Here is a 27,333-nt window from a genome sequence, read left to right on the forward strand (position 1 = left end):
TTCCTCCTTTCTAGGTGTACAGTGGAGGATTCAGCAACCTACACAGTAATGGTGAAGAATGCCTACGGTCAAGCTTCCTCTTTTGCAAAAGTTCTTGTTCGGAGTAAGTTCTTTTCCCCATCGGCTTGATGTGTGTTGAGCCTCTTGTGGCAACCAGATGTGAAACTGGGTCTAGGTCCTGATATGAGGAAGGACTTCCTTTGTAATGCATGCACAGGAATGCGTGGCCTAAGTTGGACACAGAACTTTCTTCTCTGGGGACTTCAGAAAGTAGTAGTGCTTTTGTTGTTCTTGTGGAGTCATGTCCAATTCTTCATGATCCTATCTGGGATTTTCTTGACAAAGATATTGGAATAGTTTGCCTTTCCTTTACCAGTGAGCTCCCATTTTACAGATGAAGAATGGAGACAAATAGGGGTTGAGTGAATTGCCCAGTTAGGGAGTATCTGAGGCTGGATTTGAATTAAAAATCTTCCCAACTCCAGGACAGATGCTCTGTCTACTTTATCATCTACCAACAGTCTTAAGATCCCAGAATTTAAAGCTGAAAGGAGCCTTAGAGATCAAGTGCAGCCCCTCATTTTACAGATGAGAAAACTGAGATCCAGAGAGGTAAAGAACCATTCTCAATGTTTCACAGGTTGTAAGCAGCAGAGTCATGATTTGAATTATAGTTCTCAGATTAGAAAGCCAGTTACCTTCCTTTATATACTATGCTGACTTCCCTCAAATGGAATGGATTTGGTGGCAAGGGGATGACTGTCAAGGCCCCTCCCTATTTTATGGACTCATGACAGTACCTAGGGGAGTCCTAAAAGAGATAAGCTCACTAGTCCCCATAGATTCACTTCAAAACTAGAGAAAGGGGGAAACTAGGTGGTGCAGTGTATAGAACACCAGCCCTAATGTCAGGAGGACCTGAGTTCAAATCCAATCTCAGACACTTAATAATTACCTAGCTGTGTCCCCTTGGGCAAGTCACTTAACATCATTGACTTGCAAAAATAGAGGAAAAACAGTGATAGGGCAATTAGGTAGCACAGTGGATAGAAAACTGGTCCTGAATGAGGAGGATCTAAGTTAAAATCTCCCTTTAGACACTCACTAGGCAAATAATTTAACTCCAGTTGCTAAAGGAAGGAAGGAAGGAAAGGAGATAATGACTCTAGATTGATTATTTAAGGGCATTGAACTTATTTTTTGTGGGACAATGAGGTTAAGTGACTTACCCAAAGTTACACAGTTGAAAGTATCGATTATCTGAGGCCAAATTTGAACCCATGTCCTCCTGACTCCAGGGCCAGTGCTCTATCCACTGCTCCACTGATCTGCCCCCAAGGATGGAACTTGGTAGAATTCAGAAGGTATGAGTTCACAGTAACTCACTCTGTGACCTTGAACAAATAACTGACCTGTCTGGACCTCGGTTTCTCCACCTATAAAAGGAGGGCTATGGACTAGGTGATTCCAGGATCCCTTCCAGCCTCTAACATTCCAAGTTCACTCAGTTCTCTCATTCTATATCCTAAGGTTCCTCATACCCTCTAACCTTTTATGTTCTAAGATTGTTTCCTTCCCTGCCCCACCCTCTCAGAAGAGGTAGCCACAGCAGAGCACTAAAATGCCCTCGGGGGACCATTTATCGCCTGGCACCTAAATGGAAAAAGCAATTCCTCTTGATGATGTATGTGTTCCTGTCATCAACCTGGTTGCAGGGTGGGTGTTCTTGTGTAAGAGACTATTTCCTCACACTGCCCAAAGGCTCCTCCTGTTTTCTGTCTACTGTTCTCTGTCTTAGCTAGAAGCTTGAGCAGCTAAGAGTCCTGATTCCCAGCCCTAGCTCCTGACCCCATAGTAATCTGAGGCTGTATTCTCCTCAGAGCCCTGATCATCTTTCTTGTTTTTACAGAATATCTGGGAAAAGAGGCTGGCTTCGATTCAGAGCTACTTAAAAGTAAGAATGGGGAGGGGGGAAAGAAGTAGAGGGTGCAAAGGGAGAGCAGTGAAGTATGGTTATGGTCACCTTTGTCACAAAGTCTAAAATTTCCTTTTTAGCTGCCTCCAATTAGAATTCAATGTACTTTTTTTCTCTATTTGTGAATTAGTAGATAGAAATCTTAGAGAATGGCTTCTCACCCATATCCAACATATTTCAGGGCTCCTCAAACAAACCAAAGGAGTGATGGTGGAAAGTAAACAAAAGTATCAGATTCAATTCACCAATTCATCAAATGTTTGCCCAAGCAAAAATTGAAACCATATCATGCTTACCCTTACAAAGCTTACATTCTATTAGTTTAGTCAGTAGAAAATTTCAAATGAAATGATTAGAATCGCTTGGGGCAAGGGAAATATGGCCATTTGTTCAGAAATTGACTTTTAAAGTTATCGGTGGACTGGACAAGAGCAGTTCAGATCCCTCTATGCATTTGATCCCTCTATGGATTTGGGGGCAAGGAGATGACTGTCAAGGCCCCCCCCCCGTTTTATGGACCAAATACACCTGCACTCTGATCTGGTCCATCCTTTAGATCAGATCTAAGGGTTCATGTTCTTTCTGCAGGATTTCTACTTGGTCCAGATGTTGACTTCGAATCTGTGCTGCAGCCGGTCTTTGCCAGGGAGAAGGAGCCCTTCATTTTGGCCTGTACTTTTAAACAAGATATACCCAATGGTCAGAGAAATATCCAGTGGTTCAGAGATGGTATGTACTCATCACAGCCGCCTGGATTTCCCTTCAACCTGAGCCCATCTATTCAGTTCCCCCCAACTATATTGTCTCCCACCCAGACTTCCAGGGAGATGCAATCCTTTTCCTCAGGGGGCTTCCAATCCAAAAAGAGAAAAAAGCACCCCTGCCTTCAGGGAGCTCCAATCTGATGGGTCAAAGGAAGAAGACTGGTCCTAAGTTCTGTGATCCAATCCAAACCAAGTAATAAAAGGACACAAGTGAAGAAGGTAAAGGGTCAATCACGAAATACTTCCTGAGACCAGTCTTGAAAATAATAGTTGAGAATTATAGAGCTAAGGTTTGAAAAGAACTTTCCATATATCAGCTTATTTGATGCTGTCCTAACACCCCTGTGAAGTCAGTGCTGAAATTAGCAGTAGCCTCATTTTACAACCAAAGAATTTAAAGCTACGAGACATTGTAACTGAACTAATAACCCCAGAGATGATGTGGAATTTGAACCCAAGTCTTTTTTGCAGTATAGGACAGTGGAAAGAATGATGGAATTGGTTCAAATTTGAGCTCTAGTACTTCTTATATGTGGGACCTTACACAAGTTGCTTTGCCTCTAAGAGCCTCAGTTTCCTCATCTGTAAAATGAGGGATTAGTCAAGCTGACTTTGAGCTGTAAATAATGGTTCAGTAATCCCATCAATCTAAATTCTGCATTCTTTCCAATCACACTGCTGCTGCTGCCTCTCCATCTACTTTAAAGGATTTCAGTCACAGGAATTGGGGGAAAGGTGGCCAGGCAGCATTTGCTGAGTTCCTTCAATCCTGCTCTCAGTTCTGCAGTGTGACCTTGGACCCAGTCATTTCAGGAAGCCAGACTCAGTTTGTTCACTTAAATGATTGAAACGAACCTTCAGCTCTGCCTCAGGAGAAGCTCAGAGCTGCTTTGGAGAGGGAACTAGCCATTAACACTGACTGCCTTCCCTAGCAGAGCCTCAACAAAGCAGTCTGGACCAAAGGAAGTATGAGATCCCCCCTCCTTCGGACACTCCTCTCCCCCAGCCTTGCTGAAACCCCAAGGACAAGGAAAAGGGTCAGCCACTACCCTTGCCCCTGCCCTCCAGCCCAGAAAACCAGCACCTGTCTTTTTGGGGTGGGGCATAGCCCCTAATAAGCCCCCAGAAGCAGCTGTATAAACAGGGCCTGGGATATTTTCAGGAACACAGAGAACAGCCAGAATACTGGAGGCTGAGCTAAGGAACAGGCTAGACTGTACATGGGTTAGTGCAGAGAGGTCCAGATCAAGGATCAGAAAGGGAATCTGGGCAGGAAGAGAATAAAAATGATCACAGAGAAAGAAAATAGGCCAACAGCAAGATCATGAACCTCTACCATCCTCACTGAGCTTCTAACCTTTTACCCAGCCTCCATCTCTCTCATCTCTCTATGAACCCCATCCCCAACCATCCTGGACCCCCTCGTAGAGCCCCTGTCCCTTTAATGGGCCAGCATCTCCTTCCTGAATTCCTATAGTTTCATTGAATCTCATACTTTCATTGATCCTTCAAGGATCCTTGCTTCCTCCATCAAAGAATACCAATCATTTTATTGAGTGACTAGCTCCAACACTGAGTCTTCTATCCTCTTTCACTGAACTCCCCAATCACTCAACCAGTGGATAGTCACTAGTAATTACCCATTATATGCTGAGACTTTCCTAGAGATGTGCTTCACTCATCAAACTCCCATTCCTTCACTGAACCCTGATATCACCTCCTGAGCCTCTAACTGCTTCACTGAATCTTTTTGCCCTCATTGAATTCCTGCCCCATCACAGAGAGCCCACCCCTATCCTGGGTTGGACTTGGAGTCAGGAAGATCCAAGTTCAAATCCTGCCTCAAATATTTATTAGTATTAGTATTAATATTAGGTATGTGACAGTAACTTAGTGCCATGAACAAGTCAATTAACAAAGGATGAGACAAAGAGGATGAAGTGACTCATCCAGGGTCACACAACTAGAATTCACCTCATCTGATAAATTATAATGTATGCCAGCATTTATACTCTGACTCCTTAGTTTGCTCAACAGCCACTGCTATTGCTATTGATGATAGCAACTCAGACTATCTACCTAAAAGTGCTTTCCAATCTTCTCTGAAATATCACTGATGAAGCCTGAAAACATTCTCTTCTTATTTCTGGGTTTACTGATTTGTTAGCCTAAGGACATGGTTTTTCAGGATTAAAATAAAATTATAAGCAATAGACTAGTAAAATTTGCAGTCAAAGGAGATTTCACTCAGCAAGTTCCAGTGCTTACAATTAAAGTGAGGGTAATTATACCCTTAGGGGTATAGATCTGTGTTAGATATTAGGTGTTAGATGGCTCCATAGTGCTCAGAGCAACGGGCCTGGAGTAGGGAAGATTCATCTTTCTGAAGTCAAATCTGGCCTCAGACACTTACTAGTTGGTGTGACCTGGACAAGTCACTTAACACTGTTTGTCTCAGTTTCCTCATCTGTAAAATATGTTGTAGAAAGAAATGGCAAACTACTCCGGTAACTTTGTCAAGAAAAATCATATAGGACCATGAAGAGTTAGACACAATTGAATTATCCTTTGCTAACCTTAGTATCAACTAGAATTGAATTGTATTCCATATATAGAATGATAAATGATAATCATTAAATATCCATCTTTAAGTCTATTTATTCTGTTGATACAAGATCATTTTTTAATTAATCTTTTGTTTTTTTTCAATCACAAGTAAAAAGAATTTTTAACCTTTTTTTTACAATTTCGAATTCCAAATTCTCTCCCATCCTCTTCACCTCCTCCATTATTGAAAAGACAATTTGAGAAAGGTTATATATGTACAGCCATGAAAAACATATTTCCATATTAGCCATATTGTTTAAGAAAACACGGTCCAAGAAAAATAGTTTTATGACAGTTTGCTTTGATCTTAATTTAGGCTCCATCAATTCTTACTCTGGAGGTGTTTAGTATTTTTCATCAGAGGTCCTTCAGAATTCTCAGATCTTTGACACAAAGTCTTTGTTAACATTTTTCCTTCCATGTTCCTTATCTTTCTAAATTTCCAGCCTCCGCCTCTCTTTCCACACAGTGTAGCATACCCTTTTCTATCATCCGTTACAAATCAAACATCAGCAATACAATTACAACAAAAAATATAATGCTAGTATTACAAGATTTTGTGTAGAAAATGAGAGGCAAATTCACCATATTAAATAGACTGTCACATAAAAGTACATCAAATTCATCAAAATTCACATTTTTAATTCCTAGTATGTCTTTTTTTTTAGGTTTTTGCAAGGCAAATGGGGTTAAGTGGCTTGCCCAAGGCCACACAGCTGGATAATTATTAAGTGTCTGAGACTGGATTTGAACCCAGGTACTCCTGACTCCAAGGCCAGTGCTTTATCCACTATGCCACCTAGCTGCCCCAGTTCCTAGTATTTCTGAAAAAATACACATAGCCTACAAATGTACATATGGTTTTCTGGCAGGAATCATATTTTTTGGGTATAGAACATTTTCCATTTTCCAAACCATATGTATATGTACAATTATTTTTTATAATTATACAATTATTCTCTCAATCTTATGTATGGGGAAGGAAGGGTATCTGAAAACTTTCACTTCTGTATATAGAAGAAAATCATTTATACAAACCCATATGCAAATATATATATATATATATATATATATATACATATACTTGGAATATTCATGTAGCCTTTTAGGCACAATTAAAATTTGAAACTTCAAAAAGACAATTTTCTTTTTGTAGAGGACCAGTAAAAATTCAGACTCAAATATGCATAAATTATATATACATAATACATACATATTATATACATATACACCCATACATATATTTTCACAGAAATTATTTTTCAAAATTAGAAAATTATAAATTTAATTTTTTAACAATTTTATTTGAAATTGATATATATGTATTTTAAATATTTAGACAAACTCTTAGAGAAGTCAATATTTTTCCAAATATATACAATTGTATTATTTGAGAAAATAATTCTCACTATTATAATTTTATCTTCTGAAACTTGTTTATGCAAGAAATTTTTTCCATTACAACTTTTTAAATATCTATACTGAGGTCATATAGATTTAATCTAATTTATTGTTAGTGTTTCATGACCACTTGTCTTCTCATTTTGAACTTATAAGAATTAAGAATTAAAAGACACAACTTTAAAAATCTTTTTTAGGACATAAATGTAATTTTCACTAATATCAGAAAATTATGGTATGAGCCACATACACACAAATGCATAAATGTTAAGGGCTTCCATGTTGTATGTATGAAGTTGGTAAGAATAAAATTTTACAGAAACATATCTTAGTCATGTTTTTCAAAATTACAGCTCAAAGGTAAATATACAAATAATCATTAAACAAAAATGAGAATTACTATAATCAGTTTTCTATTCAAATTATGAAATTGTTCTAAACAGTTTCTAGTGACGATTACATATTCCAGTGTTTCTACTCCAAGACATTCCTAAAATGCCTCCCTTCTTGTAAAGAAATCACATGTAACAGGGCAGCTAAGTGGCGCAGTAGATAGACCACTGGCCCTGGAGTCAGGAGGACCTGAGTTCAAATTCGACCTCGGACACTTAATAATTACCCAGCTGTGTGGCCTTGGGCAAGCCACTTAACCCCATTGCCTTGCAAAAACATAAAAAAACAAACACTTAAAATAAAAAAAAAAGAACTCACATGTAAGCAATGAGATTCAAATATTCACAACCTGCCTTATGACATTGTTCACCTTTTTTTGGCTAATATCATAAGTTCTCAGTAGCAGAAAGACAGAGACTATTGAATACAGAACTCCGTTCAAGCCAGTTGGAAATCTAATCTGTACAGGCTGTGAAGGAGCAAGCAGATCTGTGCTGTCTAATCTTTACTACCTCTCTTCTTTAAAGCCTGGCAGATCATTTTTTTTTAAAGAAGCAAACAAACATCTATTTTGTTTCCACATAAAATATAGACTTTGCTACAAAGTTTTCTTTCTTTTTTGGGATAAGAGCCACATCATGCAACTTTCCCCACCAGACTTTTTTGTCTATTAAATTCCTCTTTTTTCCTCTTTTTTTTTTAAATCAAACCTCCACACTTAACAGTTGGTACAATTCTGAAACAGTCTATAATCTCTGTTCCTAATAATCTGGGGAAACTATTTTTTTCTTCTTTCAACTAAGCCAAGGGATTTTTGTTTGTTTGTTTGGTTTGGTTTGAGTCTTTGCTTTGTTTTATTTTTTCACATTTTATCTCAAAGAAAAAAGGTAACAGTTCCACAACTGTGCAAGGAGAAAAAGCTGAAATCACATGCTCTGTAGGATGGTACAGGTTAAGATGAAGAGAAGGCAGTAGAAATTATCTCAGAAGTGTCCATTTTGGACCACCTGGACAAGTTGCTCAAAAGAGTATGTCAAGGAAACAGGGAGAAATACTTTGGTTTTTTTAAAAAGTCCATTTCTCCAGCTGTTACTGGTCCCAAAATAGTTTAGCAATTGAGGCTACAGAAATGCTATCATAATAAGAATAAAGCAAGATTAAATTAGTAAAGCACTTTGCTTTATAAATCTTGGTTGCATTAAGTATAATTTATAAGACAATATTTTGTTTTAAGGTCTTCATATTTTATCTTTTATTTAATCTTAGAAGTCTATAAAATGACAAAATTTAGGCTCTTGTCTTTTTAAAATATTTTATTTTTCCTCAAATGCATTTTAAACATTTAAAAACTTTTTTAAGTTTTTAATTCCAAACTCTATCACTCCCTCAATTTTCTTCACCCTCCCTGAGTCAATAAGCAATCTGATATAGGATATATATGTATGTATGTATGTATGTATGTACACACACGTATACATACATATATTTGTGTATATATTTACATGTGTATATTGGTCATTTTATGGAAGAAAACACAAAAGAAAAAAAAGAAAGACTGACAGAAAGGAAGGAAAGAAGGAGGAAAGAGAGAGGAGGGAGAGGGAGGAAGGAAAGGAGGAAGAAAAAATGTAGTATGTAAATGTTTATTTTTATTAGAAGAAGTATTGCTAATATTAGTATTATTATTATTAGATTTGTCCTCTTAGAGAGTTGTCTAAAGCATTGAGAGGCTCAGTGATTTGCCTAGGGTAGCATTGTGAGTATGTGACAGAAGCAGGACTTGAACTCAGGTCTTCTAGGCTCTGAGCCCAATTCTCTGTCCACTAAATATTCTATGCTGCCTCCTTCAAATAATTAATTTTCTCTAAATCAAAAGGTGCCTTGAAATCACAAATAATTGGAAATATCATCATGAATGAGAGAATTTTGCTATTTCATAAATTGGCATACATATGTATCGTGGTGCAAATATGTAAACCAGATTACAGCATCTTTTTTTTTCCTGGACCAAACAGGACCTTGGAACTGCTGGTGCCCATTTTTTCTTCTCATAGCCAGACATCAAAATTAGTGCAGCTTCCTTCAGGTAGGACCAGCATACCTCATTTGAGTTTGCAGCTGGCAAGTGAAGGGATAGAAGCTAAAGGGAACTAACTATATATGCTGGGATCATCTGAACAAGAATGTCACAGGGTTCAGTGCTGGGGGAAGAGTAGGGAATTAGAGTTTCTCCTTATTTTTAACCTAGAATCACTTAATCCTAGTGAATATCTTGCTCTAGTGATAGTAAGGAAATATGGAAGAAAAAAAATTCCCTACATGTCAAGTCACTAGATTCTAGTCATGGCCCTTGTTTCGTGATCATGACTCACAGACTCACAGAAGATAAGTAAGACTAGTATTAGTTTGAGTCCAATCTGGTCACAAGGTTTATATTGTTAAAAGAAAAGTCATCACAGGTATGACTCTCAAGGCATATACTGATTTCCAGATCCTGCCATGGTGAAATACTCTCTTACCTTCTCATTTCAACAGTGATTCCAACAAACCTGGATTTATATAAAACTGGTCTGGCACAGCTCTGAGCCATCTGCCACACTTACACAATTTCCCACTTGAAAAATACTCAAGGTGCAACGAGGTAACACAGTGGATAGAGCACCTGCCCTGGAGTCCTGGGTTTAAATCTGATCTCAGACACTTAAAAATTACCTAGTTGTGTGATCTTGGGCAAGTCACTTAACCCCATCAATTTGCAAAAACCAAAAAAGAAAACAAAAAGAAAAATACTCAAAGAAATTTAAATTATAATTGGGCTCTCTGATAATTAGGCCTGTGGAGTTCAGTATCTGCCTCTACAGTAGACCAATCTGAGTCCAAGACACCATTTTGTTGTAGCAAATAAGATGAGTTGTGTTCAGTAATCAATTCTCTTAGGAACGATATTTTTATTAATTATATCCAATGTAGTTTGGAGTATGAGGCAAGTGTCCTCCTGTGACACAAGAAGTCTAGGTCTGACATATGCCAGTGGAAATCCTTCCTGAATGCTATAGAAAATTCTAGAAATTACCTTACATTGAGGAAATATTGCCTTAAAATTCCAAATCCAGAACAGTGTATTTATTGGTCATAAATAGAAGGAGAAAACAAACCAAAGCTTTAATTTGTGATGCTAAATCTTAGAAGTATTATATCATTTCAATAACTTAACAGTTAGTTGGTTACACAGTGGATAGTGTGGTGCTTGAAACTGGGAAGAGCTGAGTTCAGAGTTGACCTCACTCACTTACTAGTTGTGGGACCCTGGAAAAGATATTTAACTTCTGTTTGCCACAGTTTCCTGTGCTGTAAAATGGGAATAACAATAGCACCTATCACTTGGGGTTCAGGTGAGAATCAAATGAGATAACATTTGTAAAATCACAGCACAGAGCCTCATGCTATGTAAATTCTTGTCCCACTTCTTTGCCCATTTATAGGATAAGCAAAGGATATCAAGTTTTATGAGAATAAATTTCATTTTTGTCTGCTCATAAAAAAAGATATTTTCTCTTCTGGTGTCTTACAGTGTGTGAAAGCTAATTTTGCCATATAGGCTTTTTTTGTTTGTTTTAATCAATTAGCAGTTTTTACATGGAGCTTTTTATATATAGATTCCTAGTAAATTTTAAGTCAATTTTATGCCTTAATTTCAATAATTTGTGAATTTGAGACTCCGGTATTTTTGCTCCCACACTTCTCTTTGACAGGTACTAGGTTTCTCACTAGTTCTGGTCAGAGATACCCTCTCTCCCAAAGGCAGAATGGTCCTTTCCTTCAAATAGAAACCTCTCATCTTTATAGCCTGCCCCTAAATCTATTTTTCCAACCTTGTTACGCATCACCTCTCCTTCACACTCCATTATCCAGTCAGATTGATCTTTTTGTTGCTCATTCTGGCAGTCTATCACCCATTGCTGTCTTCCATCCTTGGAATGCATTATCTTCTCATATCTGTTTTAAAATTCTTGTTTCCTTAAAAACTCAGCTCAAATACTATGCTCAGTAGAAAGTCTGTCTAGATCTTCTTCCCAACCTCTCCTCCTAAAATTGTTTTAAGCTTTAAAAAAAAAATTCTAGGGGCAGCTAGGTGGTGCAGTGGATAGAGCACCGGCCCTGGAGTCAGGTGTACCCAAGTTCAAATCCGGCCTCAGACACTTAATAATTACCTAGCTGTGTGACCTTGGGCAAGCCACTTAACCCCAATTTGCCTTGCAAAAACCTAATATATATATATTCTATAGAAACTATATATGATCATTATCTCCTTCACTTGAATGCAAGTTCCTCAAGAGGAAAGACTTCTACTTTTACCCTTGTGTCTCCAGCAACTAGTTTAGTGGTTGGCAAATGGAATGCATTTAATAAATACTTACTAATTGATTGGTTCAGGGATGCTGCTACAGCTCTCCAAGAGGAGACAGATCCAGTATTTGGACCGTCAGGCCTCTGTGAGAGTGTCCTGTGCTTATAAAGAGGATGAAGGATTGTACACCATCCAAGTGCCATCTCCCTTTGGCTCCAAGGAGCAGAGTGCCTATGTATTTGTGAGAGGTAAGCTCTGGGGACAGAGGGAAGAGAGGGCCTGACCTGGGCTAGAAAGCAGGGCTGAGATGTTTTCACCAAGAACCCCAGACAGAGTAGAAGCTGGAGATGTCTTAGAGAGCATGTTTGGAGAGAATCTGACCTAATCACATCACTGTTGCTCTCTTCTGATGTGAACAATGGAGGGGAAGATGGTGTAGGTGAGGGTGAAAGATGGAGAGATGATATAGCGGGCTAGAGATGTGTTATAAGTTGAAAGCCAATCTGAAGAATATTGTTTCAGATGCTCCTGCAGAGAAAGCTGGGGCTCCAGGCTCCCCATTGAATGTCCAGTGTCATGATGTGAATAGAGACTGTCTGATTCTGAGCTGGACCCCACCCAGTGACACCCGGGGAAGCCCCATCATTGGCTATATTATCGAAAGGTGGGTACTGATCCTACAGCAAGGATCAATTACCAGGAATAAGAGCCTACATTATATATGGGAAGAATTGCATCTTCTGAGATGGGGGGGGGCACAGGAACCAGAAGACAAGAGTCCCTGCTGGAAGAGAACTCATAGAATGGTAGAGCAGAAAAGGACTTTAGAAGACAGGATACCAGGAATAGGTGGAACTTTAGAATACAATGTAAGAGCTGGGAGGAACTTTAGAGCAAAACTGGAACAAGGGGTCTTAGAATTTCGAATGCCAGTCCTGGAAGGGACCTTAGAAAGTAGAATGTCAGAGATTGAAACAAACCTTAGACAAAGAATGTCAGAACCCCTAAGAACATAGAATGTCAGAGTTGAGAGTGACCTTAGAACAGAGAATGTCAGAACTGGGAAGGTTGTTATAATATAGAATATCCAAGCTTGGAAAAAACCTCAGACACAATGGGCGACCTTAGAACATAGAATGTAAGTTGGAAATAATCTTAGAACAGATAATGTCAGATCTGGAAAGAAGAGTCTTAGAATCCAAGATGTTAGAGTTGGAAGAGCCCTTAAAACTCAGAATATCAGACCTATAAGTGAGCTTAAAACACTAAATATCAGAATTAGAGAGACCTTAAAACATTGTATATCACATCTTGGAGGGACCTTAGAACACTGAGTGTGGAACCTTAGAGCACAGAATATCAGAGGGGACTTTGGGGATCATTTTGACTGCTGACCATTTTACAGATGGGAAAACTAAGTTCCAGAAAAGAAAAATGACTTTCCTGATTCCTAGGTCTTTACAAAATGACTAGTTTTCTACAAAGGCAGTCTAAGAGAAAGTCAGGATCTGCTGGAGAGCCCCAGCAATCAGAGAGGAAGAGGGCATTTAATGGAGGGTAAAGTCACAGGAGGAGGTGTTATCCTATTTTACTCATTCTAGTGCCTGACAGTAGGGGACAAGGGCAGGAGGAATGGAGTCTGACTTATAAAAGACCATGTGGTAGTGCAGATTAATACATATTTTAGAGCAAACTGAGATCAGAAATGTAGATGGCAATGTTGATGGAGAGTGAGGGTTAAGCAAGGAGAAATTTTTTGGAAAAGGTAAGATTTAATCTAGAGTTTAAAGAGTAAGAGGGGCCTGAATTACTGGAGAAATAAGAGGAAAAGGACATGGATTTCCAGGGAGAGATATATATATTGTCAATGTCATATCTAAAAGTTCTGGGTATATTAAAGGTGGGACTTGATTTTTCAGACTGGGGCACAGTGCCCATACAGAAGAGTCAAAAACTTGAGTTATCTCTGATAATAGATGCCAGGGAGAGTCTGGAGAGTGGGAGACCTGCCACAAAGTCCCTGGAGGAACCTGCCGCTGCCCTGTTCAAGGACTTGTGGAAGGCCAGAGCTATCGCTTCCGGGTGAGAGCCATCAACAAAGCAGGCACCAGCCTCCCTTCCAAGGCCACAGAGTTGGTTACCATGCAAGATTCCAGGGAAGCTGAGAGGAACGCAGGTAGATACAGGGATCCCAATGGGCCACTCACAGACTTCCCAGGGCTTGGTGAATGGAATTACAATTATGGGAAATGGTATATTGGGTACTATAGGAGAGAGACAAAAGAGATACTGGATAGTCTCTGCCCTTAGAGAGCTTCTACTGGTGGAGGAGATATGCAAACATCCCCAGGGAGCCCCTAGTTTGATGGGATGTTGTCCCAGCTTCTAGGGAGCTCGCTATCTGAAGGGGAATTCATAGTCCTGACTGTAGGGAGTCCCCCAGAATATCAGACCTATAAATGAGCTTAGAACACTAAATGTCAGAATTGGAGAGAACTTAAAACATTATATATCAGATCTTGAAAGGATAAGACACACACATGTGTGCGTGCACACACACATACATGCGCATACACACACACACACAAACACACATCCTTGAAACAATGAGACAAATAGAAATTGAAAAATAACTGATAAAAGAAGAAATAGAGAGAAGACAAGGCTGGTTGGACACATTCTGCTACATGCATAGAATATTGTCAGAATGGGTGAATAGAGCCTAACAAACAAACAAGTATTCCACTTGTCCTATTTTCCTATGTGAAGAGCCCCTTTCTAAATCCTAAAATGTTAGAGCACACAAGAGTGTGGAAGAACCTTAGAACACAGAGTATCAGAGCTGGAGGTGGGGGGGGTACTTTAGAACACAGAATATCAGAATTGGGCAGGAGGCTCTTAGAATATAGGATGTCAGAGTTGGAAGGACCCTTAGAACACAAAGTTTCAGAGCTTGGAGGGACTTAGAATACACAATAATAGAGTTTGGCAGGGATGGCCCTTAAAATAATAATGAAAGAGCTGAGAGAGCTCTTAGAAAACAGATTGTCATAGCTAGGAGGACCATAGGACACAGAATACTAGAACTGGGAGGGATCTTAAACTATATCTAGTTCAATCCCTTCAATTTACAGAGGAGATTACTGAGACCCAGAAAGAGCAAATTAAATCAGGCTTAGTAGAACTAATGACCTTGATTTTGCATCAGCCCTTCCATCACTGACACTCACGTATCCTTAATGCAAATCTATTCTCTGTCCTAGTGATCCCTTTTGATCTTGGGAGGAACATCGCAGTCAGCAAAGCTGATACTGAAGGTAACATCAAGTCATGGAAGAGAACATGAGATTTTTACAACATCCTTGGGGGGGAGATGCAATCTAGAATAATACTGAGAAAGGGTGGGACCCAACATCATCCAAAATAATAATGAAGTCCAAATCAAGGTAACTAGGAATCTAGCCAGCTCTGTATAAACTGATGATGCTATATATGCTATATATAAACCAATGCTTCTATAATGATGATGATAATGATGATGATGCTGGTGATAGTAGCTAACAGTTACTTAATAGATTACAAAACCGATTTGCATATATTGTCCTATTTGACTTCATAACAGAGTAGAAACCAGGACAAGCATTTGTAATTATTTTATAAAGGAGTAAATGGCGACTCAGAGAGCTAAAATGACTGACTCAAGATCACCCAGTGTGTCAGTGTCAGAGTCAAGACTTTGAATCTTTCTATTCCTGGACCAAGGCTCTTGCTATTCTGCCAGCATAGTCCTGAATTCTTAGATAGGCCAACCCCCTGTCTTGGGGCTGGCTGTGTGTGCTCAGGATGGGTAGGAGACTTCCGTTTAACTAGAACTTCATTTTCTTTGAGGCTTGACTACACCCAGGGAGGTAACAGTGGTCACAGGTGAGAATGGAAAAGCATTTCCAGGTGGGACAAAATCTGAAGAGCCTTGGTACAAATAGGTTTATGGAGTTTCTGGAAGAAGGCCTTCCTTTTCCAGTTCTAGATATAGAATCAGAGGTAGAGGGAGTATGAAAAATGGGTTGTGGCATGATGGTTAGAGAACTTACCTCCTAGCCAGGAAGACCTAGGTTATGTCAATCTCAAATATCTTTGTAATCTTGGCCAGTCTCTAAACTGATAATTTGCAGAAAAGTGGCAGGCTTGGTTTGATACAGGTAGTTTCTTTACCCAGAAATTCCCTAGACCAATAAAGTCACCTTGGACCAACAAATAGGTCCAATCCCAATCCCCATTTATCAATTCTCAATTGTCTGCAGATGATTTTTCATCCCAGAACAGTTTCATTCAGGAAGAAGTAAGCTCTTGGACTTCCTGTTAGACCACTTATTGTATGTCAGATCCTGAAGATACAGGAATAAAAATGAAAAAAAAAAGTTCCTGCTCTCAAGAAACATAAATTCTCTTGACGGAGAAAAGTTTTACTACCGGAAGGGACCTGAGAACCTAGAATATCCAAATTGAGAACAGATGATGTCAGAATTAGAAGGAATCATAGAGGAATGTTAATGGTAAAAGGCACCTTAAAACATAGAATGTCAACCTTGGAAGGAATTTTAAAATTTTAAAATAAAGAATTTTAGATTAACTAGTACTTTAAAAGACAGGATGTCAGAGCTGGGAGAAAATTTTTAAAAGAATTTCAGACCTGGGAGGGCCCTTAGAAAAAAAGGATGTCAGAGTTAGGAGGGCCCTTAGAATAGAGGCTGTCAGAACTAGGAGGGCCCTTAGACCCAGAATGTCAGAGTTGGGAGGAATCTCAGAATAGAGAATGTTAAAACTAAGGGAAATCTTAAGAGCATAGAACATTAGAAGTGAAAGAATGGCAAACCTAGAAGGATCTCTAAAACATAGAATTTTAGACCAGAAGGGACCTTAGAACAAAGAATGCCAGAGCTGGAAGAGTCCTTAGAACATGGATTATTCAGATCTGGAAAGGTTCTTAGAGATCATCTAATCCAATACTCTCATTTGAAAAATATGAAAATGTCCTGTCCTCCAAACTATGTAATACATTGAACGACCTCCTCCATGCAGTCTACTTAACTAACCGCCAAAAGTCAAAAGGATAGAATAGGTCCAAATGATGTGTTTGGAATTGTGAGGAAGATAGCTATCACTTGAAGAAAGCCACTTGAAGGTAGTCATCAACTGATCAACACTTTCATTGGATTCCTTATAGATTCAGTGATCATTCCCTCACCTCCCACCAATATTCGAGCCAGAGAGAAACGGCAGGCTTATATTCTATTGTCCTGGGATGAGCCATGTCCCCGAGGCAAAGAGGACCTGACCTACTTCCTAGAGAAGGTGAGATCATCCTGAAACTCCCCCCACTTCATGGCTACCTCACCAAGATGGGGGACTGGATCATTCAATTCAAGAGGTTTGCCAAAATCTTCATCCAAGGAGGCCTTTAGAAAACAGAAATCTCCCGTATCCTAGTTTTATATGAATTAGTCTAAAGCAAAATCCCACTCTGCTAGGATAGAATGACAGAGAAATAAAGTTAGCTTGTGTTTCAATGGAACTTTAAGGACGAAAAACATTTTTTTTCCTTTTAGTTATCCTGTGAAAGACAGTAAAGAATAATTGACTGGAGAGAAGCTAGGTGGCACAGGCCCTGGAGTCGGGAGGACCTGAATTCAAATTCGACCTCAAACATTTAATAATTACCTAACTGTGTGACCTTAGGCGAGTTACTTAACCCCATTGCTTTGCCAAAAAAATTTAAAAAAGAGTAATTGACTGCTTGCCTTATAGTCAGTTGTAGGAAGTGAAGCTTGGGAGGCAGTGAACTCTGAGAACCCTGTGAAGTCCCCAAGATTCACACTTCTGGACCTGGAGAAAGGCAAGGCGTATCGATTCAGAGTACGAGCAGCAAATCGGTATGGCCTCAGCGAGCCTTCGGAACCCAGCGAACCAATCACTCTTGGGAGTCCGCCAGGTATTGTTGGTGGGCAGAGTAAAGGAAGACACATCCTGCCTCAGGGCAGGGATGGAGAGGACAGGTCAGCTCTCCACTCCCACTTCCCCTGTCATCACCCCACAGGACACAGTCCTGCTCTCTTTATTCATCTTGTGATTCTGTTTTATTTTGTTCTTTTAGCCACTCTCCCACCTCCTTCTCAAGTCCAAGTTTTCAGAGACACAAAAACCTCTGTCTATCTGAGTTGGGACCATGTGAAAGATGACTCTGAGCTCCTGGGATATTATATATATTCTCGGGAAGTGGGTGCTTCTGAATGGCAAACCGTTAACAACAAACCCATCAAAAGTAACAAGTAAGTCCTCCCTTTCTTCTTCTTCCCAAAATATATCACTTCCACACAAAGGAAACCAGGGCATCAAAGCTGGAGGAGCAGCAACTAGGCAGTAGCCTTGAAGACAGTACCAGTCTCTCTCCTACTCTTGGAGATGCTTGTAGTTAGCAGATAGAATCCAGATCTAGACATCATTGACTTAGATTATTGACTTGGAGCTTGGGTGAGACCTTAGAGATTAGCTAGTTCAACCTCATTTTATGTTCATTAAAAAACAACAATAACAACTGAGGTCCATTAGAATTTGTGTTAGTTTCAAAGTCATACAAAAAACAGAACTAGGACTTGAACCCATAAGAAGAACCTCTGGGCTGGTTCCTATCAAAATGGCCCCTACTGTTGTCATGAAGTTATCATGGATGGTGTGAGAGACAATGAACCAGATGAGATCTCTTCACAGCAATGTCATGAGGCACATTCATTGGGTGGGGGGGGTCTCTGTCTGTGTTCCAGTATGTGTGTGAGTTAGTGTAGTACATGTAGACACACTCGTGTCTTAGGTAAGTTTTGTTGTGAGTTGCTAGAGCTTTGAGGTGTTGAATCCATGGCACAGGGTCAGAAACAGCTGTTGTCTTAACATCATCTTTTCCAGTCTTCCTTATTTTTTATAGGACTGTGGAATAATAGATTCTCAGAAATGACAGGCACTCAGAAGTCTAGTCCAGTCTCTGCTTGTCTGTGAATTCCCTTCTACTCCTACTCAAACTCCTTTCTAAACATCCATCAAATGGAAATCCAGCCTCCAGTTGAAAATCATCAGAAAGGAGATACTCATTAGCCTCATTCCAAAATTTTTTGATGGCTATAATCATAAGGAAAATTTTCTTTGCATTGAACTTCAATCAATATCTCTTGCATTGTTCTTTATTCTGTCTTTTAGGTCCTTTATTGTTTCTTCTTAATCCTCCTTCAGATATTTAAAGATAATCTCAGGGACAACCAGGTGACACAGTGAATAGAGCACTGGCCCTGGAGTCAGGATGATCTGAGTTCAAATCCAGCCTCAGACACGTAATAATTGCCTAGCTGTGTGACCTTGGGCAAGTCACTTAACCCCATTGCCTTGCAAAAGCAAAAAAAAATAATTAAACAGCATAGGACCAAGGACATTGCCCTGGAGCAGACCATTGACAACCTCCATTGAAGTTGACATTGACATACAAACAAATCTAGTTTTCATTGAATTGTTCTTAAATTGTCCAATTGTATCCAACTCGTCATGACTCCATTTGCGGTTTTCTTGGCAAAGATACTGGAAGTGGTTTGCCATTTCCTGCTCCAGTTCATTTTATAGATGAGAAAACTAAGGCAAATAGCATTGAATCCAAATTTAAACTCAGGAAGAGTCTTCCTGACTCCAGGCCAGGTGCTCTGTGCACTATGCGCCTCCTGGTGGCCAATTGGAAATTCACACTTTGGAAATCAGCAAAGACCACCTTCTCAGGGCTCTATTATTGGATTTTTTGGTTGTCTGGAATCTAGATTTAAGAAAATGATGAAGGAGCAACTAAGTGACACAGTAGATAGAGTGAAGGCCCTGGAGTCAGGAGGACCTGAGTTCAAGTGTGTCCTTGGACACTTAATAATTACCTAGTTTGAGTGATCTTGGGCAAGTCTCTTAACCCCACTGCCTTACAAAAAAAAAAAAGATGGAGAAAATGTTATGAGTGGATTAAATGTAAAAGTATGTCATGCATTTTAGAGATTTGGTTGTTTCACATTTAACAATGCTCCTAATTAATCTTACCAGTTTAGGTCAGTCCCCCAGTTCTTTCCTTCAGCTTCTAAAGGAACATCCCACCACGAATCTCCATTCTCCCAGGAACACATAAATGAGACAAGCTTCTCGAGGTCAAATCCAATGGGTTGGAACCTTGAGAAGAAATATAGACTCACAAACAGGATAATACAGAAAAGGATTTTACATCTAGAGTCTATCCCCTCTTAGTCAAGAACTCTTAAATTTTTAAAAATCATTTCTTTTTATGATGTTGTTCTCATGTAAATTGTTCTCCTGGTCCTGCTCAATTCACTCAGCAAGAGTTCATACTAGTCTTATCAGGTTTCTCTGAAATTGTCCATTTCATCATTTCTCACAAAGCAATGATATTCTTTGCTATCTATACACCAAAATTTGATCAACCATTATTCTGACTGAAGGGCATCTTCTTAGTTTCCAGCTCTTTGCCTTCACAGAAAAAAACTACTTTAAATAAATATTTTTGTACATATAGGATTTTTTCCTCCATCTTTGACCTTTTGGGGAGTAGAGGTTTAAATAGAATCAAAAGATTTTCCATTCCTTTTCATTATTTTTAAATTTTTATTCAGGTTTTCCCATAAACCCTCCAAATAAGTATCTACAAAAGGCATTGGTGGGGCTTCCTCTTATTCTCTTAGGTTCTTAGGGATATCAATGTGTATATCTGAGACTTTCTACTCATATGAGAAGGATTGAACTAGATAGTCTTGGAAGTTCCTTCTGGCTCTAAAATTATCCATTATTCTAGGATCCTATGAATTATATTTGCATTTTTACTACATAGAATTTAGCTCTGGAAAGGGCCTAGAGCTTAGAATGTCAGGAGAAGACTTAGAACATCAGATGTCAGAACTGGGAGGAACCTTAAAATACAGAATGTCAGAGCTGAGCAGATCCTTAGAACACATTATATCAGAAGGACTTTAAAGAACATGGTTATGTATCATAGTAAAAAGAAAGTTGGATTTGGAGTCAGAGTTCCTGGGTTGGAATCCTGTCTTTTCATACGGAGTGAATCACATAGCCTCTCTGAGGATCAGTTTCCTCATCTGTAAAAATGCCCTAAGGCCTACCTCAATTCTGACACATCCTCCATTGCCATGCCCCAAATTCTCTAGTCACCCCCAATGATGGTCATCATATAGTAGATATACTATGACCATGCATATTTGGGCTATTTGCTATTTTCATGGTTCTGAGGACAAAGAAGCCCATAATTCATAGGTTCATGATTCCCTGACATCTCTTGGAAAATATTGATCTTGAAGAAATGGACTTTGCTAGTTACAAACACCCTGGGATCAGTGAGAGCCTGGTCCAGACTGCAGCCTCAGACTTCTCCATATATTTCTCAGATCACACTGGGCCATCCATGTTACCTTGAGACCCCAATCTGGACCTAAAGCTCCTGAACGTCATATGTTCCCTTCACAGGTTTTCAGTCCCTGGACTAAAAACAGGGAAGGAATATGTGTTCTGTGTCCGGTCGGTCAGTGAAGCTGGAGTGGGAGAGAGTTCAGCAGAACTTGCCCCTGTTACTGTCAAACAGGCCATAGGTATGTCACAAAGGACATAGGATGTTGGAATGCCACCCCAAGTCTTAGAGTTATAGGACAGGATAGAGATATCCATCCCCCCCCCCCCCGGCAAATGCCAGGGAATAAGCCTTGGGTGGGGGACCCTTTCTCATGGGATGAGGAACAGGGAAGAGCAGAAGCCCTGGACAGTGTTCCTATGATCTGATATCTCCTAGATGACTTTAGAAGAGGTTGCCTCTGTTCTACCTAGACTTTAGAAGGTTGGGTTGGTTCCAATTACCCTTTAGAGGCTACAAGCAAGTTCTCAACTGCTCCTCATAAGATCCTGCTGATAGGATCTGGATGACCTTAGATAAATCACTTAACCTCCCTTGGCTATTGCCTTCCCAGCACTGTATTAAGGATCCTGTGGTTTAGAAGCCAGAGCTTCAAACTAAGAGGCAAGAGATCTTGTTCTGTCTCTTATTGCTTACATGATTTAAGATAAGTGATTTCATGGGTTCCCAAGATTCAAACCTGGAAAACGCTTCTCAAAGGTGTTTGACTAGACCATCTTGTATTCAAGAAGGAAAATGAGACCCTGGGAAGTACAGTTTTTCCTTCACATCATGACTTTTATCACCCTACCCTTCCACACACACACACCCCTCCCATAGTTTTAGATCTCATAGGGCAGCATAAGAAATTAAATGTAAATTTGGGGAGAGTTTTGTAGAAGCCACAAATACTATGGGAAGGTCAGCAGATGACACAGGAAAATGTTAAAAACTCAGAAATACATAAAACATATGTAAAGTATTATATAATAGCAATCCAAATTTTATCATTAGATACTATAAACAACCCATAAAAGAAAAGTAAAATTCAGACTTCTTTTCTGGTTTGAAGGGAGGGCATTTTTCCAGATTATGAGGTGCCATGCTCCTCACACCCATGATGTGAAAGGGACAACTGTAGAAATCATTTGGCCAAAGTCATACACCAATAAGTAGAAGGCTCAGAATTCACTCCCATATGCTTTCATTCCAAATTGAGTATGTTTTCCAAGACACTACACTTGACCCAGTCCCTCTGGGACTCAGTTTCTTCTTTTGTAAAATGAGACTGGAGTGAAGGTGAGCAAGATAAGCAATAAGATCACTTCCAGTTCTGACATTTTACAAGATTTCTCTTTGTCCCAGATGCTGCTGTCTGGAGAAAAGAACTGACCTTGAATCTGTCTTTCCTCTCTCACCCTTGTCCCCTCATGCCCCAGCCACACCCTCTGCCCCCTATGGATTTGCCCTCCTGGCCTGTGGGAAGAATGACATGGTTATTGGGTGGAAGCCCCCAAAGCGCCGAGGGGGAGGCAAGATCCTAGGCTACTTCCTGGACCAGCATGAAGAGTCCCAGCCCAAGTGGCAGCCGGTCAACCAGCAGCCAGTGCCTACCCGAGTCTATAAGGTATTCATCCTGAAAAGCAGACAGTTGATCAACTAATCATTAAGCACCTACTATGTACTAAGGGCTAGGGATACAAAGAAAGGTAACAGTCCCTGCCCTCAAGGATCTCATAATCTGAATGGGATGAAAACATACAAACAGACCCATACAACAAGATGTGCCCAGGTTAATTTAGGGGTAGCCTCAGAGGGACGCAGTTGTGAATGAGGAGGACTAGGATCAACTGAGACTTGAAGGTAACAGGAGGCAGAGCAGAGGAAGGAGAGAGTCCTAAGTATGGAAAATAGGCAGGAAAAATTCCTAGCATTGGAAGATGGAGAGTCTTGTTTGAGGGACAGTAAGGAGATCAGAGAGCACCAGCCCTGGAGTTAGGAGAACCTGAGTTCAAATGCAGACTCAGACCCTTAATAATTAACTAGCTGTATGACCTTGGGCAAGTTGCTTAACCCTATTGCCTTTGAAAAAAAAAAGGATAGGTAGGAAGAAGGCCAGGAAAGGGAGGAGAGGGACCAGAAAGGTAGAGAGAGGGCCAGGAAAGATAAGTGGGGGATAGGAAAGGTAGAAATGGATAAGGGAAGGGAGGGAGAGGTCAGGCTAATAAAGGACTTAAAAAGTTAAGTAGAGTTTTTGTCTGATCCTGGAAGTCATAGGAAGCCACTGGAGTTTATTGGCTAGGGTCAGGCAACTCTCAATTCTTTATGCTAGTATAACAGAGAAACCAAATGACTTTCAGATTGGGCCTGGGGGTTGTTGTCCAAATCAATAGCTATAAGTTTGGAAACCATCTCAAAATTAAACACTTTGATTCAATTCAAAAAGCATTTATCAGGAGCCTACCATGTATCAGGTGAGGAGTATGCATAATGGAAGGAATCAGGAAAGTAAGACTTGGGTTCAAATTTTGCCTTTGACATATCACAGGTAAGTAAGTCTGCCCTCAAGAAGTTTATATTCTACTTGGAAGAAAAAAATATAAAACAAAATAATTCAATACTAAATATATACAAAATAAACTCCTAGGAGAATCAGGAAAGACTTCTTATAGGCAGCAACCCTTGAGCTGAACCTTGAAGAGATTCTCCCTGCCCATTCTTCCTTATTCCTTATCTCTTCAGTGTCTCAGCCCTTTCTTGTCTTCATTCTTATGTGTTTCATGTTTTTTTGCCCCCTAAAGATCACTGACCTCCAGGAGGGACATTTCTATCAGTTCCGGGCTCGAGCAACCAACTGGGCAGGTGTGGGAGAGCTCTCAGAGCCCAGCGACCTATTTGAGTGTAAAGAGTGGACCATGGCCCAGCCAGGTAAGGCTCTGCCTCAGTCCAACACATCATCCTGGGCCAAATGAAGAGGAAGTCTCAGGTCTCATCATCACTTAGTCTTTCCCTGTCCCCTCTAACCAAGCCACTCCTGTCCATCATTCCAAATTCATTAATTCAACTCACTTCAGTTTAACAAACAATCTATATATAACTACAACGTGCAAGACACTGGGCAAGCCATGGAGAATACAAAGCTGCCTTCAAGGAGGTCAAGGTTGTAGATTCCATCCAAAAATGAAGAATTGAGTTTCATAGTGAAAAAAATTTAAAAACAAAACCTTTGCCAGTTAATGGGCTGCCCCATTAGCCTCAACCTGGATCTTGGTCATTATTTGAAATGCCATGTGCCCTAAACCAATACCCAAACTGACTTTACTAGCCCATCCAAGACTTAACTAGAATAGAGACTAAAACCTAAATGCAGCCTCAGTCAGAGTTTTGACCCAGATCATAAATCCTAAATTCGGTGAAAGATTGAGACCTGAACTCAGGCCCAGACTGAATCTCAATCAAAAGCAAAAGGCTAAGCCTTCTACTAGACCTGAGTTAGGGGAGTGCTAGTCAATGTTTAAGAGCTAGCTTGGGGGCAGCTAGGTGGCAATGGATAGAGTACCCTCCCTGGAATCAGGAGGACCTGAGTTCAAATGTGACCTCAGACACTTAATAATTACTCAACTGTAGGACCTTGAGCAAGTCACTTAACTTCATTGCCTTGCAAAAAAAAAAAAAAGAGCTAGCTTGGTGGGATGTGCTGAGCTCAAAAGAATAGACAGGACATTTTTCTAAATTTAAACTGCATTTACATTTTCTCTATCACTTCCTTTACACTAACCCAGAGGCAGGAAAAGTGAGGCCTGCAGTCTGTATAAGGCCCAAGAAATCATTTGGTCTGGTGCTACCACTGTAAAACAGCCTGCAGGACTCAAAATTCAATAAATCTAGGGATGAAGTATAGGGATGAATTAATTCAATGTTTAACCAAATATAGCAGGATGATTTTCAACTTGATAATTTTGTATGATCGGCAAATGATGTTATAAATATCCTAATGACCATTTGCAGAATAAAGATTTCTCAACCTAACCAATCAATAAAACAATAAAATAAGCCCTGACTTGTAGCATTTGCAGATTTCTGATCCCTAAATAGTTACACGGGGGCAGCTAGGTGACTCAGAAGGTAGAGCTGCAGCCTTGGAGTCAGGAGTACCTGAGTACTCCTCCAACCTCAGACACCTAATAATTACCTATGTGGCCTTGAGCAAACCACTTAACCCCTTTGCCTTGCAAAACAAACAAACGAAAAAATAATAATACACTGATCATTTAGCAATCAAACTTTTAGCCAGATTGATGAAACTCAACTAGGCTGAACCCTAAGAGTCTCACGGATTGAACCCTAACCCTAACCTCAGTCTGTGTTCTGATTCTGGATCTAGAGTCTGAACCCTGACTCCCACTGAGTCCCATCCAACCTAGGACAGCCTCTGGATTAGGCTCTGGACTGTACACATTTTTAAAAGAATCCTAAGAACCATCTAGGTACACCTTGAGAGTGTTAGGGTCTTTCTTCCCTCAATGGATCATTTTTAGGGTCTTACTGCGGCTGTCAGACTTAGCCTATATTGGCTACCCCTCCCAAGCAAGGTTATCTGGCTCCCCCATGTCATTGTTCAACCAACTGGAGTCATTGGAGCATCTCAGCTTATCCCTGATTTGTTTGCTGCTGCTGTCCCTTGCCTGTTATTCAGCATTAACACAAAGAGGGGAGGCAGTACACTGGGAAGCAGCTGTGGCCAAAATCCCCAAGGAGGCAGCAGGCTCTCTGTCTGTTAGCAGACTCAAGTGCATCTTCAGTCCATGCACATCTAGGTTAGGAGTCGTCTGTAATGAGACTTAGACAAGCCCCATGGAGAGTACCTGGGAAGCCAGGTTAGTCTTAGGTACTAACACAATTTTCCAAAGTCTAACTAGTTCCATGTCACTCTAACAAAGAGTATTAGACTTTGGAGTCAGGAAAATCCAACTTCAAACACTTACTGGCTGTATGACTATTGGCAAGGTACCTAATTTCTGTCTGTCTCAGTTTCCTTATCTATAAAATGGAAATAAAAGTAGTATCCACCTCACTGAAATGATGTGAGAATTCAATGAGATAGTATGTGTAAAGTGTTAACTAAATACTGCTGCTACCACTACTACTATTGTTCCTACCATACTATTACTAGTCTATTACTACTACTAGTAGTAACAGACTTCTAGTATACCACAACACTACTATTGTTACTATTCCTACTGCTACTCTACCACTAATACTACTAACCATTACCACCACCACCACCACCATCACCACCACCACCACTACCACTACAGCCACCACCACCACCACCACCACCACCACCACCACCATCCCAAGTGAGTTCTCCAGTACCAGGCAGGCATGCTGACTGCTTGACAAATCTACTCTCCTCCTATATCTCTCTCTCTCTTCTCCTGTAGGACCCCCATATGATGTGAGAGCTTCTGAGGTGAGGGCCAGCTCCCTAATGTTGCATTGGGAGATTCCACTGTACAAAGGAGCAGGACCCATCACTGGCTACCGTGTGAGTGTACAAGAAGAAGGGTCCGAAAAATGGAAGCCACTTGTCCCAGATCCTGTCTTGGGCACCCACCTAAGAGTGAGTACCTGTACCCAGCTCAGAACATTCATGATTCCATATTTCCCCCAGCAGGTAAAATCCCATTGGTAAATGGGAAGTTGATCATTCCCCTGACCAAATGAATGTCCCCTCAGGCCACATGATGAGATTACATGGTAGGCAACTTTGGTCCAAGTGCTCTCTGGATTTATGGGAGGTATATGTGTTTCAGTAAGGTTCTCATCAAATGAATTTTGGGGGGGGGATCCACTAATTTGTTGTCCTCCAGACCAATCTCCTACTTGCTTATTCCCTATCTTTATTCAACAAAGGTATAAATGGGAGCTTGGAGAGTCAGGAAGTTTGACAGTATGCTGGGTCAAGGACCAGAATAGAATTCAGAACTCCCAGGTTGAGAAGGTAGTGACTCTCTAAATCTAAGGGAAATAGTTGCTTCTAACTTGGGGGAGGGAGACCCATTGTTTATGATTATTGGTGTTCCAAGGTCAACAGGCAGAAAACAAAGGCAACCAGGCAGGAGCTGTCTCTCTGATGCTTTTCTGTGGCCAATATGCAAACCCAGGAGGGCATCTGCCAATCCCCCAGTCTACTCTAGACCACATTCCCAGAAATAATTAGGAAGATAAAACTTCCCACAACCACCTCTGCTGTGCACCAATCCTAGGAGAGATTTCATAGCCAAATACAAATGCTTAGAGATGACCCCTTCCAGCTTTGGATTCTCTATGCCAAAAAGCCCCTGATAAGTACAGATAACCA

At 40.2% G+C, this 27,333-nt stretch overlaps 1 protein-coding gene across 2 annotated transcripts in view; it reads left to right on the forward strand.

Moving 5' to 3' along the window:
- The window catches only part of MYOM3 (myomesin 3), an 82,733-nt gene that overhangs the window by 19,927 nt on the left and 35,473 nt on the right, over positions 1-27,333 (forward strand). For both annotated transcript variants that reach the window (XM_074218123.1, XM_074218124.1), the window contains 14 exons: positions 15-103; positions 1,910-1,954; positions 2,564-2,704; positions 11,575-11,736; positions 12,011-12,152; positions 13,465-13,664; positions 14,752-14,805; positions 16,713-16,840; positions 17,294-17,477; positions 17,640-17,814; positions 21,050-21,171; positions 22,409-22,596; positions 23,771-23,897; positions 26,414-26,592. In XM_074218123.1, coding sequence (XP_074074224.1) covers positions 15-103; positions 1,910-1,954; positions 2,564-2,704; positions 11,575-11,736; positions 12,011-12,152; positions 13,465-13,664; positions 14,752-14,805; positions 16,713-16,840; positions 17,294-17,477; positions 17,640-17,814; positions 21,050-21,171; positions 22,409-22,596; positions 23,771-23,897; positions 26,414-26,592 — 1,936 coding nt within the window. The remainder of the gene's footprint in view (positions 1-14; positions 104-1,909; positions 1,955-2,563; positions 2,705-11,574; positions 11,737-12,010; positions 12,153-13,464; positions 13,665-14,751; positions 14,806-16,712; positions 16,841-17,293; positions 17,478-17,639; positions 17,815-21,049; positions 21,172-22,408; positions 22,597-23,770; positions 23,898-26,413; positions 26,593-27,333) is intronic.

This window comes from Macrotis lagotis, chromosome 1 (assembly GCF_037893015.1).
Source record: "Macrotis lagotis isolate mMagLag1 chromosome 1, bilby.v1.9.chrom.fasta, whole genome shotgun sequence".
Lineage (NCBI taxonomy): Eukaryota > Metazoa > Chordata > Mammalia > Peramelemorphia > Peramelidae > Macrotis > Macrotis lagotis.